Source organism: Cryptotermes secundus, unplaced genomic scaffold (genome assembly GCF_002891405.2).
Source record: "Cryptotermes secundus unplaced genomic scaffold, Csec_1.0 scaffold75, whole genome shotgun sequence".
Taxonomy (NCBI): Eukaryota; Metazoa; Arthropoda; class Insecta; order Blattodea; family Kalotermitidae; genus Cryptotermes; species Cryptotermes secundus.
In genome coordinates, this window is record NW_019737390.1 from 282409 (window position 1) to 300405 (window position 17997).

At 40.9% G+C, this 17997-nt stretch overlaps 1 protein-coding gene across 1 annotated transcript in view; it reads left to right on the forward strand.

The window, feature by feature from the left end:
• LOC111870251 (elongation of very long chain fatty acids protein AAEL008004) overlaps window positions 1-17997 on the forward strand; it is a 104854-nt gene that overhangs the window by 81980 nt on the left and 4877 nt on the right. Inside the window, exons 4-7 of the mRNA XM_023862369.2 lie at window positions 2083-2273; window positions 3561-3641; window positions 11704-11760; window positions 17146-17251. Coding sequence (XP_023718137.1) covers window positions 2083-2273; window positions 3561-3641; window positions 11704-11760; window positions 17146-17251 — 435 coding nt within the window. The remainder of the gene's footprint in view (window positions 1-2082; window positions 2274-3560; window positions 3642-11703; window positions 11761-17145; window positions 17252-17997) is intronic.

The window sequence follows — 17997 nt, forward strand, 5'->3', positions numbered from 1 at the left end:
TTTTTTACCTCGTCTTATGAGCGAGTTAACAGTTTATTTTTTGAAGTTTAAGTTCTACTGGTGTCTTCTCGTCTGCTGTCTAAAAGTATAAAAATCAGAATGCAAAAATTATAATTTTGCCTGTGGTTCTGTATGGGTGTGAAGTTTGGTCTCTCACAATAAGAGAGGAACATAGGCTGAGAGTGTTCGAGAACGGGTTATTGAGGAGAACATCGAGATGAAGTGACAAGAGGTTGGAGAAAATTCCGCAGTGAAGAGCTTCATAACTTGTAATCTTCTCCAAGCATAATTAGAATTATCAAGTCAAGGGAGATAAAATGGGCAGGGCATGTAGCAGGAAAAGGGGAGAATAGGAATGCATATAGGATATTGGTGGGAAAGCCAGAAGGAAAGAGATCACTAATAAGACCAAGACGTAGGTGAGTGGACAATATTAAAACGGATGTTAGAGAAATTGAATGGGATTGTATGGATCGGATTCATCTGACTCAGGGTAGGGACCAGTGGAGGGCTCTTGTGAATACGGTAATGAACCTTCGGGTTCTATAAAATGCTGGGAAATTCTTGAGTAGCTGCACAATTGGCGGCTTCTCAAGAAGGGCCCATCTCCATGTGAGAGTGAGTGAGTAATTGATACGTTCCTCAGGTGATTATGAGTAGAACACAAGAAAGACAAACGGCAGAAATAAGGCATATAAAATTAAGCATGATACGGCTGCTTTGACTCCTCGCGTAGTACAGCATTCAATCCTGAGAGCATGGTTTGTGTTAAGGTGTTACCACCCGAACGTGGTGGTGACATTAAAATAGCGCATTCTGTTCTTCACACCCGAGGTACAAAGGAAAAAATTATTTTAATCCTGAGACAGATTATTCTGTTTCCCTCCCGGTCTGCGAGCCCCAGGTTGCCAAGGAGGAGGAAACTGCGTGTGGATTTCATGCCTTTAGAGTGAATTCCAAATTCATGTACGATTATTTTAATTTTCTACCACCGGATTCCAAATTGTGAAAAGATAATTCTTTTTTTGTATACTTGTGGACTGACTCCCCTGAAATATATGCTACGTGATCCTTGATGAAAGAACGGTCATCTGAGAGTCCGGGGTTCAGTTCCGGGTGGACATATGTCAGGTTCATGGTGGACGAAATGACACTGAAACCTGGCTTTCTCCGGCTTTTTCTCGGGTTTCCCTGTTAATCTTACTGAGATGTGAGATAGCCAAAAATAGGCACACATGTTCACATTCTCGGTCTTCAAGTTGAGGGCTTCTTCACTGATCTGGTACTTTGATGACTACAGAGTAAATATGTTCATTCCTCAACCTGAGAATCACACGAAACAGCAAATGAACCCATATTTGTAATGTCTGTAATATTTTATAGCTTTCATCTCAAGGTGGCCGTCATATGGAAACTTGTACCCATATGTTTGTCAGTTTTTTCCAGTAGGCTTCTCAGCAGAAACCCGCCCGACTTTATTCCTGAAAAAGAATCATGGCCCTTGCTCTACTTCCACCGTAAAAACGGACAAAAGCAATCTCCAGGGCCTGTAGTCCGCAAATGAACTATACCGACCGAGCGATCGCCGCGTGTCGGCGAAGTTGGTGCCAATTTTAAGGGATAGAGGGTGTCGCGTGGTCAGCGCAACGGATCCCCACGGCAGTTAATCTCGGTTTTCTAGACCGCAGCCCGTATTTCCTTGAAATAGCTCCTCAGTTATCCTCACGAGTCCGAGTGGACCCCGTTCCAGGCCCACTACTCCTCAGAAAATTTGGTAGCGCCAGGAATCGAACCCGGGACCTCTAGATCTGTAACCAGGAACTCAAGACCACTAGATCACAGAGGATTCCACCGTAATGTAATTTTATTATGGATGACAGTCTGTGGAATGTAGTTAAACCTATGGTTCGTTATGAGCAAGGGATGTAGATTTCTGTATTTTCTTACAAACACTTTATCCATTGGGGCTTCTAGGAACTCCACGAAGAAGGATGCAGAATTGTTTGAGGGAGTGAGACAGAGGACAGACGCAAACTTGAAAAGCAATATCACATGACTCAGCAGCCAGTGGCCGTGTTACAGATCCCCGTACAAAGGACTGGATGCTTATGAGTGGGCCAGTCCCCTTGCTGACAATCCTCATCACCTATTTCTATTTCTGCACCACCGCCGGTCCGCGTTGGATGAAGGACCGCAAGCCGTTCGACCTAAAGTACGTGCTCATGGTATACAACGCGTTCCAAGTGGCCTTCAGCATCTGGCTTGTGCATGAGGTGCGTCATCTACCAGGCTAAATCTTCTTTACATGGTGCTTTTTAATCTGTTACTTCCCTCTCTCTTGCTACCAGACACGCCTTCTTGTCTTTTTAAGACCATACAACTTGATTTCGCAATACGTACTTCGGTAGTTGTTAGGAACATGTATTTTCATGCATCTTATGCTGGGTGATTTCGTTTTTTTTCCCCCCGGATTCAGAATCAGCTCTGAAACGACTAACCCATCACGCACTTGACAGATTCCCTTGCACTGAAAATCGATCCATCAACAGAGGCCTTGCATCCTTTCTCTGGAACATTGGCGTGGCCAGTTACCGCACACAAGAAACAACTGCAGCCTAAACAGACTATGCATGTTAAAATTCTTAAATTTGTATCATGGTCTCAGAGATCAGAAACATGTTCGAAAATATGTCACACAAGCAGAATGAGAGGCTTTCACATCAATGCTTATGAAGGTTTCTAGCTTCTGGGATATACCGCTATTAGTGCGGTGAAAGCTAACCGACGTTTCGGAGCAACATATCTCCTCCATTCTCAGAGTCATCTTGAGCAAGCTAGCAGAGCCGTCTCTTGCTTAGCTTACTCCTCGATCCTGAAGAAGGAGACAGTATTTTCCTCCGAAAAATCAGTTGAATTTCAACGATCTGCACGGAGTTATATCCCTCGAGATAAACTCTTCCATACTATCCAGGAAACATTGGCAGGACGACACCTCTTTTGGAGAAAATTAGTTCGAGTGTCAATGTGCCTTGTACGGCAGTCATAGACTTCCTCTTTGAGTCTCATGCGCCATTTCCGTTAGTCCTTCCAGGTGAATCCCGGGATTATATTTCAAATACACCACACTAATGTATCAACCATTTAATTTTATTAAGAGCACTATATCGCCATTTCATCCTATTCAGTGCTAAACAATTTCTGCAATATTTGTCTTTTTGAAACAGCCTAAGCACATAGATCTTTGTCATTGTAATCCTTACTTGCTAACATTCCATTAATTATTTTGATTCTTCCTCTAGTTGCTTTACTCTTCTCTCTTGTCTCCACGTTTCTCATTAACTCGGACTTCTACAGTTCGGAGGGTCCGCTTTGCTTTGACTAACAGGTAAGAGACTTGTCTACATGTGTCTACTCGTCTACTCGTATCTGTAATTATGAGAGCCCTGCTTTATTTGAAAGTAAATATTGACAGATTGGTGGCAGAACTTTTGTTTCTTCTAAAGAGCAATAATGTCTCATTACAGCAATTTTCGTGTCTGATTCCATGCTTCCTGTTGCAGGGCCTGCAGGCAGGATGGTTACGAGACTACAGCTATAGATGTCAGCCTGTGGATTATTCTGATAACCCTCTTGCACTCAGGGTAAGGCACAGGACAATGTACAAGATGCAGAATTTGGTGGTTCACGCTTGCTCACACCAATTACTTTACACTCATTGCCATATGCAGTACAGGCTCTTTCCAGTGAGTGAATAAATTGCAGCATAATGAGGAGTTCATTTGTATGTATATGTTATATCGCAAAATTTCAGTGGCATTTTGTGTTTGAGCAAATTTCATAACACTGAAATGCAAGAAACTTCATCGAACTTAATTGACTTTGCAAATACAGGACTTATCGATAAATAACAGGTGAAATAAAATACGAATAGGCCTATGGCTTCAGATGGTTTGCAATATTATTTTCTTTTTTATGCTGTCAAATTATATTTAGTTAAATAATAATTACCTGTATTTTGACACCCTGTCACGTAAACCTCTGGTCTTGCTTATCCGAGAACACTCATGTCAACATATATGTACCTGCAGTATGCGAACACAACAGGTGTGTTAATCAATGAAAGCATAATTGTAGAACAATTGATTATTGTCATGGATCAATGAAATAGATGTGTCTCAGTCAAACTGACTTGCCCTGTTACATTCTGAATTCTGAAATCCGAATATACTGTAGACAACCAAGCCCACAGAACCCACTCATAAAACCCAAATTCAAAGTAACGTGCTTAATATTTACGTAAAATTTGAATTCAAATAATGCATCATGAATTGAATTATGACTCAGTCTTTTCAATCATTGAGTCAGTGAATCATTAAACAGATAAAATAAGAACGAATCAAGTTGTAGATTCTCAGTTTATCAATTCAAGATTAAGTAAATTAAACGAATTACATAAGCTTGCCCCTTCCCGATAAACCAAGGTGAACTGAAGGTGTGGGCACACCAGGAGAATGTACTAATTACCGCGGAATGCAAATGAACAAGAATACGTTTGGAATACAAGTACAAAACTCACTCATGTTGTAGAACATATCTTCACTCTGCTTTCGTAGCAACTTAATTCCAGTCTGTGAGCGACTAAATGCCATCTCGAAGAGATTTGGTATAAAAATACAATTTATATTTCCAAAGGCAAGAAATTAAAGGACAGAATTAAAAAATATATATTTTAAACGGTCCTTAATTTGGTGTATATCACAAGGATTAGCTGAATTTTTAGCTTCGTCTATCGTCCGGTATTCTGAAGACGAGAGAGTTTCGGGAACTGAGTCTGTTGCTCTGGACGGCGTCCAGTGACTGAGGGACTGGGGTTAGCTCCTTCTGATGAGCCTAGCAGCTTCGATGCTTCCCACCCTTTCACCTGAGGACTGAAACAAATCCAGTTTCCGAAACTGGAATTCTTTGGAATAGCGGATGAAGGACAAAGTGCAAAAATACGTTAATCGCGAGCACAAAGAACTTTTTGTTGAGATGAGAGGTTGAAAGGAGCCTGTTTTTTTTTAGGTAGGTTAGTGTAATAATCAGTGACTAAATTCTGTTTCGACTGAAAATGAAATTTAACTCAAGCGGTTAGTCGCTGGTTTCCCACCGCGGCGGCCCGTGTTTGATCCCGGGTGTGATCAAGTGGGATTTGTGGTTGACAAAGTGGCGCTGTGGTAGGTTTTCTCCGAGTACTTCGGTTTCCCCTGCCAATCTTCATTCCATCAAATTCTCAATCATCATAAGCACCCGGGGCAGGCTACAATAGGCCAATCAGTGGCCACCGTGCCGAGTTGACCCAGTTGGACTCCACCCCCCACTAAGCGAAAATGGGATTGAATTTTTTCGTGGAGACTAAGAGGAACAGAAATGTATCATGTTTTTTTTTTCCTTCAAATTATATTATCAACATCAAATGCAGCTTCGAAGTAACGAGATTTATGGTTGTTTGTTTAGTGATTATAAAGATATGTGTCTGTGTGTTTCGGTATTAGGATACCAACATTTCATAGGCTTCTGGAACGCAGGTACACAAACCCGCCAAAGTACACAGCAGCTGGGAGTTTGTTAATTGTATGTAAAGTAACCGTGAAGACGTGAATGTTATAAAAACCTATCCAGTACTCTGACATAACAAATTAAACATTGTTCAATATATTTTTGGACAATTTTTCGAAAAATCTTTTCAAAAGGATCTCTTGATCATATTTGTCCATAAGAACAACCATCGTACGAGAACTTTATTAGATGAAACTCGGTATTGACAACTTGAACCAGATTATGTAAAGTCGATTTAATTTCGTTTTATTTGCTACACTTTACTGGTTAAATTATTTCGGGCTCTGAATAATATATTACGTAACATCCAGACCATGATGAAGCCCTACGCATTGGGTTGAACCCCGCAAACGGATTATATGAATGTGACCACATATGAGTTCCATTAAAGTGAAATCGTTACAAGAGCCACCTTACTTATCAGCCTAAACGCATTACGATCATAGCTCACCGAGGAAGCAATATATACAATTAACTTTATAAAAACTTTTCTCCATGAGATATATGCCTCTTTTAAACAATACATATTCGTGAAACTCATGTCTTTACAACTATATTGAGAAATTATTAGCTTATAATAACTAAACATAAGCTATCGAAAGCGTTATCTGAGCTGCTGCCATGTTCAAAGTTTCTTGAGAGTAAGTCACTGTAGGCTAATCGTAAACGAACTTCACATTTTCACACTGCCCCTGAAGCAGCACTCAAGCGATCTTGCCCTATTTGTTGCATAGCTTAATCTCTTTCCCTTGGAACACTCATTTCCATCTGTCCTTTACTCCCTTGCTGGATTATTGTAGATTAATCCAGTGATCTTCCTTCGCTCTCCTCCATCTGTCGTTCTGTACACAAATCTTTTTCTTTGCCTTCCGACATTTTCTAGGCTGCCATATTTCTTTCTGAGTAGCCATGCTATAGAAGCAATTTATTCTCTGCCACAAGAAAAAATATTTATTTTTTCTTTACTTCTTTTATGCGTCACCTGTTATTCGATTCCTTTCTGTTACAAGAATTCGTGTGTACTAGTTTCATTTGAGGAGCTCCCTTCTGGTTCATTATCCAGCGAACTGCCTCATAAATCATTACACTTTTAAATGCTTCACAACTTGTTATAGTGCTGAATATTTCCGCGTTTCCTCAGTCAGCATCACATCTCTGTTGTTGCTCCAAAGTGCATTATCCACCTCGTCATGATAACCCTCCCATACGGTCCGGTTTTATTTATTGCAGAACCCAGGAGTTTAATATGTCACTGCAATTTGCGCATTTATGGCCATAGATAAATTCTTCCTAACCTTCTGAACTTATCACCCCCTAGTGGTAACTCAGTGTTGATGCAACTTAAGAGAGAAGTCAGACGATGAATTTGCTTGTGAAGCATCAAACCATGAGGAAGCTAGGCTCTCAGTGTATTCCAAATGCGACTCAACGGATTCTTCTATCTCTTCCGCAAGAAGCAATTGACGGGGTTGAGTCTGTGCGATTTCTGTCAAGAGAAAAGCAGGGTTTGTCCACCTGATGTGTATCTATCTCCATGGTGATGTTTATTCCTCTAGTATATGTAGTTCTCTTTGCAAGGCACTTTTGGGCAGGCCAATGTCCACTCCATTCAATGACGTGCAATTTTTCTTCAAGTCCGCTAGTTCTGTTACAGTTCTTCAGTTTATGGTACTGGAAATATATATTCTTAAGAAAACAATTCGTAGCTCTCTACCGCAGTTACTTGCCCTGTATATTCCTGTGTTACTTTATCACAGTATAAACTTATTCTGGTTACTAAAGCCTCTGATTGCCCCCCTTTTTGGAAAGTACAGTAAACGTTATCCCTCTAGCAGGCCATGGAGGCCCATAGGGGTATGAGAGGTTTAGGCTCCCACACCTTCTAGACAATCGGCTCACAGATGGCGGTAAGGTTGTCATCCTTATGTGTCGGCCGCCCTTTGCACCCCAGGAAGATTCCTGGTACTCATTTGTGTAAGAGGTTGAATCGATCCCAGGGCCATAGTGCGCCTGGAAGAATTAATTCAATTGAAAAAAACCGCCTCATCTATATGTACTTATTTCCTTGCTTGGACTCTCTGTCAGGTCTTATTGACTTGCACATTGGAAGAAAGTGACGTTCGCATTGGAAGACCAACAACTCTTCTCGTCAATGAATGAAATATAGATGTGGGTCCCAAAGGAACCTGAAATCAACCACGTCTATGCTGGCGAAGGCCAGCAGTGAACTACTGCTCTGCTCTGCTCTGCTCTGCGCCCAGTGCCAACGCAGTCTCCGAAACCCAGTTCTCAGCTCTCGCAAAGCTGATTATTTGTGTGGCATGATAGATCGCTCGACTGTGACTACAGAGTGGCGAGGTCCACAATTCACAATATTCGATTCTTGTGCAGCACAACAGTTCGAAAACACTTCTTCACAGAATGGATCCTTAATATGACTGATAAATCATGTCTCCCTGTCATACTTAGTCAGGTGTTTTTGTGTTTAAGTACTCCAGTGTTTACAATGGAGTGTCGACAGTTTGTAAACGCTGAAACTGTCAGAAATCAGTTAAACTCTGGCAGACGGGATTCGTGCTGCGCATGTGTAGAACGGCCACTCATTTCCCAGTAAGCGCACGGGCTTCACACCACCGATTCGCCCACTGGGCACCAAACGCAGAACATGGGCGGGGTTGCAGGAATAAAGAGGGTTCCGAGCTGTGCTCCGAGTGAAATTACGAGCTTCGATTCATGCTTGGGGGACCAAGAATAATGATTTACTTGATTACATATTGCAAGATAATACTACATTTTGAACTCCAGAACAACAAGAGTGGATTCTATATTGCGTTACTACGTAAATAAAGAATTTCAGTGAGTCATGGTACACGCATTTAAATCCGGTCGTGCAGGACACGAGTCTGCAGAATGTCACGGTAAGTGACCAGTAAATCATATAGGAGAACAACAAAGGAGTAAACAGTGGTCAATCTTCAGCAGACGACGTCAAAGGTAATTCACGGCATTAGAATCCAACGTCACCCACTTTCTATCCATGCGCCAACTTGGCCGCCTCAGCTAACTGGCTGTCCATAAGATACACACTTTTTGAGCAAACTCCGTGATTCTGAACAATAGGAAATATTGCTTTGAGGTACAGGCCTAAGTAGAGGCTCAGGAAAGAGAAAATCTCTCTTATACTACATATGGGAGGTTTCTGTATCACAGTACCTTCCCAGTCGTAGGTGGGTACAAATGCTTCGGAGGAATATTCCGCCTCAATGTTCAGGGAGAGAAGAAGAAAATAATGGTTGTATTTTTTCCTGAAATATTTGTTCACCCCTGCCTGATTTTACGGTCCCAGAACTCAGAAGAAGATATTATAAATTTTTGACAGAGTGAAATATAAAATTCTATATCTATTCTACTAGTTGAAAACTCAGGAATTGATATGGCGAAGTCCACGAGATACACTGACGCAAATTTCTCGTCCAACTGAAATTGTCATAATACTCGTAAGACTCAGATTCAGACTCAGTATGAAGTCAGTTGTAGTTCAAGTCAGCCATGTTTCAGATCAGAAGAGAAACCAGATTGGAGCGAGTCCTCTCTCACTCACTCATTGAACTGAGCACTTCTTGAGAAGCCGTCAATTGTGTAGCTACTCAAGAACTTCCCAGCATTTTATGGAACCTGAAGATTATTTGCTGTGCTCAAAAGAGCCCTCCACAAGTCCCTATCCTGAGCCAGATTAATCCAATCCATACCATCCCATCCTATCTCTCTAAGATCCATCCTAATATTGTCCACCCACCTACGCCTTGGTCTTCCCTGTGGTCTCTTTCCTCTTGGCTTTCTCACCAATATCCCATAGGAATTAATTTTCCCCCTTATTTGTGCTATATGCCCTGCCCATCTCCTACTCCTTTACTTCATCATTCGAATTGTACCTGGAGAAGAATATAAATTATGAGTTCCTCCTTATGAAGTTTTCTCCAACCTCCTTTCACTTCATATCTCTTTGGTCCAAATATTCTCCTCAACACCCTGTTCTCAAACACCCTCAGCTTATGTTCCTCCCTTAATGTCAGAGACCAAGTTTCGCACCCATTCAGAACCACAGGCAAAATTATATTTTTGTATATTCTAATTTTTATGTTTATACACAGTATACGAGAAGACAAAGGTTTCTGAGCTGAATGGTAGCAAGCATTACCCAAGTTCAGTCTCCTCTTAATTTCCTTCTGAATCATGTTTTGATTTGGTATAGTCGTTCCAAATATTACCATGGACAGCGTCCATTAGACTGTAGCTATCTGAAATTCTGTATGTGGTTTTCATTGAATGTTATGCTTTACTTGAGCCCATACCAATTATATGGGGTTTTACTGGCAGTGGCTCACCTGGAGCCTCACAGCAGCATTGTCACAAGGGCGAGCTGTAATATCAGCATAAAACCATATGTTAGTTATCCACTGCATGTTACCGCCTTCAGCCGTCATTGTGTGAGCACATTCACTGCTGGCTTCATACTGACCAGTGTTTCCTGTGTGTATAATGTTCTGGCGGTCTGATATGCTTAGATATAATGCTACCATTCATGCGCTTGTTAAAACGATAAATTTGAAATTTCTCAAATTGTCGAAATTTGTTGATGTCTCAGGCGCCCTTTTATAAAATTTCTCTCTTTCCATAGATATGCTTATTTCATTTTAGGTTATTATGGTGTCTTGTGGATGCAGACGTGGCTTTCCACAGATGGCTGTCGTGTGCTTGTTATGCTGCAATGCAGCAAGTTCATACCGCAGAATTTTCAGGTTTTTCAATCGCACAAAGCCCATTTTCTCAGCTCAAATTTGGCCGAGTCACACGTATGTTCTTCCTTAATACCACGCCGTTATATCGACATAATTGATGTTCGAAGCCGGGGCTTACTTAGTTAGTTATTGGAGAGGGTGGGTTTCCCCATGCACTGAGACCTGTATTGGTCCATTGTGCTTCCCTCTATGATTTCTACCAGTCTCTATATCCTACCGGTACTGGTGCTTACCATCAGTCCCGCCCAGCCAGCGACATCGGTTCTACTTAGCTGAGAGGTATCTATAATGCTTCCCCCATCTACCGGAGGTATTAGAGACTGCTGTTGGGCGGGAAACGTCCGTTAATTTGGCTCAGTGACCTCCTTTGGAGATATGAGGTTCTTTTACGTGCCGTAAAGCTACGACACGGGACCCACGGCTTAAAGTCCCTCCCGGANGTTCCCTGAATTTTTCCGCCCTTAAAAATTCGACGACCTCCGCCGTGTTTGAACCCGCGTACCACGAGTCATGAGGTGGGAACGTTACCTCTAGACTACGGAGACCGCTAAGCCGGGGCTTTCTCCACGATGACGGATGTATAAATAGGTTTATACATCATGATTATACAGTGCGTTCAGACATGGAGGAAACTTCGCAACACCGCTGACCGGGCCTAACATTTCTCACAGATTGCTGCTGTAACTGCTGACAGTAGAATGAGTCATTAGCGCTGATAAATGACTCATTCTGCTATCGGCAGTTACAGTAGCAATCTGTGAGGAATGTTGAGCCCGGTCAGCGGTGTTGCGAAGTTTCAGCCTTGATTGAACGCCCTGTATTTCTCTAAATATTTGTTTCATATAATTTTTTAAACATTGAATAAATCATTCTTTTAAAAAATCTAGTTCTCTTATAACTGTGGCAATAAGGGGTTGAAGGCATTGTTGGGGAGGAAAAACTATTTTATTTCTTCAAAATATAAGTTTCAGATGATAGTAAAAAAGTAAAGCTATCCCTGTAACAGGCCGTGAAGGCCCGTAGGGTTGTGAGACGTTGAGGGACCCACATTATCTAGACAATCGGCTTAAAGATGGCGGTAATGTTGCAGATGATCGTACGTGAAGTTACTTAGAGACTTCTTAACCAGCAGCATCTACAATTCAGGAACACAAACGCACACCCAGCACTATACGTCATGCTACAAATACCAAACAAGAAATGGTGCTGTAGCAGTAGTTGCAGTGTCACAATCCAGTAGACGGCAACGGCTTTCTCAAGTTTCTTGAAGTGCATTTTATAATGTAGTTCTTCAATATGTTTGCAGATGGCGCACGCATGCTGGTGGTACATGTTCTGTAAAATTGTGGAACTTCTAGACACGGTAGGTTCAGTTGCATATCTGCATTATTTTTAATAGTTGCCTGTACAGTTGCTTGCTTAACTTGTTGCCAGCGAGGAACCGTGAATTCTGCAAAGTGTTACCAAAACCCGGAGGCAGGAGGATGAACTGAAAATTCTGGAAGTTGAATAGGTCTACATGTAACGTATTAACGAAATGAAGGAATAAAAGGAAAAGTAAATATATAAACTAATAGAAAATAGTTAGCGACTGTTAAGCTTATTATTTAATTACACCTTGTGCTTCAGTGCCATGCTGCGAACTTTTGCTGAATATGTATCACAGCCTTAGGGAGATAGGATGGGATGGTATGAATAGGATTGATCTGGCTCAGGATAGGGACTAGTGCAGGGCTCTTGTGAACACGGTAATAAACCTTGGGTCTCCATAAAATGCTGGGGAATTCTTGAGTAGCTGCAGATTTTACTTCTCCTCAAGAAGGGCTCAGCTCCATTACTAAGTATGTGTATAACATGTTCGTAGAACTTTGGACTGTGTCAGAAGTCATGAAAGTATTTCTCCTCAGTTTCCATTAATGAAGTTACAGTGATTCCCTGTTGAGTCTGAGCTCTGAAGAGGTTAGTGTAAACCTTCTTCAATGCAGAGAATATCCGTTTGAGAAACACAGTTTTGTTGGAATGATTAAAAGTAACGCAGAAATTATTGTGACTTCAGGTAAAGCTGTACCCAGATTTGAAGCAATAAAATAATTCAGCAGGTCTGCAACATTGCTTATAAAATTTTCACATCGAATAAATGGGAGAAATTTTACTTTATAGAAGAAAAGTATAAAGTTATCACTGTCATGGTTTAAATAATTATTTATTAGGAGCAGGTGTGCACTTTTAGATATGTGTTCAGTTTCCAAAATCTAACAGTGAAAAAAAAAAGTTTTCTTTCGAAAATTCCGGATATTCTGTTGATCAACTGACCTTTCGCAATGTCGATTATTCGTGAGAACAGCAGCGTTCTGGGCTTGATAGAGGTGCCAAGCGATGCGTTACTTTTTCGCTGCTCTTCCATATTATGTAGTGTCACTGAATCGTGAAAATACAAAATTTTCATTCCGTGTTTCAAAAGGTTAGCCGGACTAATATGGTTCATATGAAGGCTCTACAACTGCTTATTTATGTTGGATTCCTAATAACTACTTCCTCGTAGTTTTCCTTCAAGCAGCAAAGTTTCGCAAACCAGGTTTCCTCATCTACACATATATTAATAACAAAATTTTACTTAATCATGCTCCGTAGTGGCAAATCAAACGCAGCCTGGTGGAAACGGCTATCGAAGAAAGAATTTATTCATGAGTAGATTTTATGAAATTCATAATATTTTTTTAAGTTAAAATTCGTATGAAAACATTTGGTCATCAGCTGAATGAAAGATTTTTTTTATGCGCTAAATGCAAATGATACATTAAATTGGTAACAACTTTTTACACCACCTGCCATCTAGCGGAGGAATTGAGCAATACTCAAGTCTCTCCAAGTTGTCGACCACGATTACCTTGTCGGTACAGATCATGCTGACGCTACGCGCTACATCTGACGGAAATTTGACAGAACTTGTATTTATTAGTCTTGCATATAACAGTTCCATGTCTAAGTTCAATTAGGAAAATATTAAATATTTCTTCAGCACGAGACATTTAATGGAAAAAATTTCATACTCTGTATGACGGAAAAATATAAGTGCATTCAGTGCGGCAGAACTGTGTACTATATTTCCCCGCTCTCGTTTGCCTTGTCGCTAAGTACTTGCCTTTCTGGCGAGAAAGTGAAAGTTTGCTTGTACATAAGTGTGTATGTGTGTGTGTGTTCTGGGGGAACAGGGAGAGGCAGATTGAATTTTGACCCATATTATTACTTATGACGGTCACAGTGGTCGCGCGGTCTGAGGCATGCTCGATCGAACTTTGGGTTCGTGGGTTAGAATCCCACTCATGGTATTCAGCCAAAGGGACAGTGCAATCGTTTCATCATCTTCTTCTTCTTCTTTATTTCCTTCTGCCTCTACAAATTCAGTTCTCTGGCTAGTTGACATTTAGAATGAACAAATCCTAGAGTTTGGATCTGTAGTACGCGGAAGGTTGATCAGAGGTCTCGCAAGGCCGCCGCTAACCACACAGACAATACAAACACAGAACAAACGCAGACGGACGTCCATGCCTCTAGTGAAATAGAACCCACGTTCCTAGTTTCTGAGGGGGCAGACATTTCATGCTATAGACCGCGCTGTTGCAATGTGATCATTTGCAAAGACAAAATATGGACGTGTAATTCGAAACATGACATATACGAACGTAAATAAAAATTAATTAATTTTTTTTTCCCTGGCACTAGAGCCCCAGTGGGCCTAGGCCTACCTCCATGAACTTATCCGTTCACTTCGGTTTTTCTAGATCTTAGACATTAGGTAGGACTCCTAGGGCGGGTGATCAGCTCGTCGCAAGGCCTCTACCTGTACACAAACACAGAAAAACACACACACACACAAACTAAACATCCATGCCCTAAATGGGATTAGAACCCATGATCCCGGTTTTCAGGCAAGCGAAGACAGTACATGCCAATTAAATAATTAATTTAGTAAAACATTTCAGTCATACGAGAACAAATAAAAAACTATTAGTTTGGCCTAAATTTTGGGCAGATATAATTACATTCTGAGCTCTGATGCAGATGAGTGAACAAGAATGGTTTAAAAAGTAATGTCTTCCATGATGTTACGCCGTGTAGATTTCCATTTCTGTTTCGGAGGGGTAGAGTAGAGGCGAAGGGGAAGCGAAGCAGTGACGTAGGAAGGTGACTGCGTTCCATTCCAGATGGCAGTAGTTTTTACGTTACCACACTCAGAATATCAGATCAAGGATAAAAGCTTAAATTACGAGAAACGAAAATTGGAGCCTTCAAGATTTTTCAACGTTAAGCAAAAAGACAATATTAGCAGTGGTACAGAAACATCGTGATATTAACCAAATGACCGAGACATTAATATCACCACAACAAAGATAACTTCTTTAGTTTAATCCATTTTACTCTAAACAGATTTTTGCAATGATATTTTAACATTTTTAGATTACCTACAGCGAGCACATTGTACTTTGTTCCCTAATTTTCTCGTTTTGTATAGTTGACATAATTTCAGTTTATTACAGAACAAAATCACACCCTTAAATTAATTTTCTTTTTCAAATACGCGGTAAATTGTTGAAGGCAAATTTAAACTATGTGAAGGTCGCGGGTTCAAGTCCCGATGAATTCACTGGAGTTTTTTCAATTGACCTAATCCTTCCAGCCTCATTATGGCCCTGGGGTTGACTCAGCCTCTAACAGAAATGAGTACCAGGAATTAATTAAATAATTTTCCTGGGGAGTAAAGCTCGGCCGGCGCGTAAGACTGACAACCTTATCGCCATCTTTGAGCCGATTGTCTAGATAATGTGGGGCCCTCGACGTCTCACAACCCTATGGGCCTTCACGGCCTGGTACAGGGATAGATTTACTTCTTTTATGAACTACATTGAAATTCAAGTGTATTTGTTAGCATAAGAATTCATACAAATACGAGTTCATATTAATTAATAAAGCAATTAAGGAACCAGTACCTGTATTCTTGTACGACATATGAAGAAAGACGTCGAAACATAAAGCGTTACTACCAGCAGCTAATAAAAAAGATGTTGGCACAGTAGTGTCTATTTTCTCACTTTCAGAATTATTGTTGTGTAGACTGGCCCATTATGTATCTTTCGTATGACACATAACAGGATACATACCATGTAAGTTTTGCAAAATGTCCTGTAAATAAATATTTGCTTGATCTCTACGTATATGGGTACTTGTTCGCAGTTTCCGTGGTTATTCCCTGAAGATACACATGTGACTAGCTGAAAGTATTCTAAACTACCACAGACTTGTGATGTATACGGTAGGACTTGGTGACATAAAAGGTTTTGTTGTCACAGAACTCTGTTCAGCTAGAAGTCAACAATCACCACACATGCATATCATTAACTAGGAGAGAGACGGTGGTGAACACACACATCCCAAGATGGACAGGGATTATCGAGACTGAAAAGCATAGTAATCAAAGTGCAGTATTACAGAATTTAGCTCTAAGGGCCATAAGATGGTAGCATATAGAAAGATGTAAAGTGGGGGGTCCAAGACAAGTTGGTCAGAATAAACTAACACTGACCGAGGTATGATCACAACACTACAAAACAGACTTGGTTCCAATTAACAGAAATATTCTGACAGACAAAGAACTTAAGTAATAACAAACAATTCAGAAGCTGAATATATGAGAGGTGTATGTACACGTGTACCAATTACGCAGCTGCATAAGGGCGTGTCAGAGGTCACAGACATAATAGCGACTACAGAGACAACAAAATCCCGTCATGCATAGTTTACAGGCACGATAATCAACAGAGTGACAAAAATGAGTCATATCAGAAGTTACGTGGCCCGCAGAATTACATAAAATGCATTGTAAGAAATTTAAGCTCAACGCCGAACTTAACGCAAGAGCCACTTGAAGTCAAACAGAGAAATTCGCAACGGAAAATTCGCAAAATATGGAATAAGAAAGAAATTTCCTTGTCCCCGTAATATTCCACACACCTGTAGGCAATGGCACTTGTCGCTGGAGTTTTTAACAAAAACTAAATATAATGTAATAAAAAGACCGCCTCTGTGGTCTAGTAGGCAGAGTTCCTGGCTGCAGATCCAGAGGTCCGGGTTCGATTCCCGTCGCTACCAGATTTTCTGAGAAGTAATGGGTCTGGAACGGGTTCCACTCAGCCTCATGAGGATAATTCAGGAGCTATTTTAAGGAAAAAGCGGCTCCGGTCTAGGAAACCAACTGCAGTGAAGATTCGTTGTGCTGACCACGTGAAGCCTTCTATCCGCTAAAGTTGGCACTAACTTCGCCGACAAACGGCGGTCGCTCGGTCGGTATAGTTCGCTTGCGGACTAAAACCACGGAGTTTCTTTAGTTTATAATGTAATAAAAATTAACAAAGATAGAGCGAAATACAATTTAAAGGACAAAACAGACCTGATACCCCCTAGCTACATAGTATCTATGGGAAGAGAGCGGATAAAGGGACTTAGTGTTGCCGTACACCACAAAGCAAAATTAGTCAGTGATTTGTCGGGAAAAGTCACGTGGTGAGGAAGTAGAAAATGAGGCGATACCTGGAAGGATAAGATAAAAATGGCTTGCGGAACTTGAAAGACAATCCCAGACGCGCAGGAACCAACATAACCCGAAGAGATAGGCTAAACGCAATGACATGGGCTTGTCTGCTGAGCCTGAATTCTGTTCACTCTGAACTAACTGGCTATTCGCCCTTTGCAGGTTTTCTTCGTACTGCGGAAGAAGAATAAGCAGGTTTCTTATCTGCACCTGTATCATCACACTCTGATGCCTATTTGTGCCTGGATTGGCGTCAAGTTCCTTCCAGGTCAGTAAACTATTCAATCACGCATTACGTCAATCATTGTCATAGCAATAAATATTTCTACATTTTCCTACCATTAAGACAACATACGAATACAGACAGGATGCAATATGCAGTAAATCCAACGCACGTCAACTTCGGAAATGGCTAGGGTAGATTCACAGTTTTCGGAAACTTAAAAATTTTCTCTTACAGAAGAGAAATTAAGATTAATAAACGATTGTTAGACACACCGCCCGGACGTGTGGTCAGTGGGTCATATTTCCAGCTTCGTATCCGATAGGTCCCGGGTTCAGATCTCAGTCCAGACACAGTTCTCTTAATTGTCTACTTGTTACCCTCCAGCCCCTTCTGTGAAATGTCGAAGTAGCACCTCAAATATTTCACAATTTAAAATAAATTATGTAATAATATTAGTGTCTAATGTCACCCACGCCATCGAAGGTTGAGTGAATGCTACCTCAAGGTCTATTCAGATGCTAAGAACAGGATTTCTGCTATTGGTGTGCTGCTTCTTAGCCGAAACCAGTTAGCCGAACAGTATTTTGTTTACAATTTTCATATATAGGCCTTTATATGACTGATTTTTAGCCTATTTTCCTTATTTTGAAGAAATAAAAGTAGGCTTATGTGATCATTTTGCTTTCTGTGTGACCGTTTACCCCCACCTAACAACTTTCGAGTGCCTAAACCAAACTTCACAAAACTTGGTATGTATATCATGGTACGTGAATTTATCTTAACGGTTT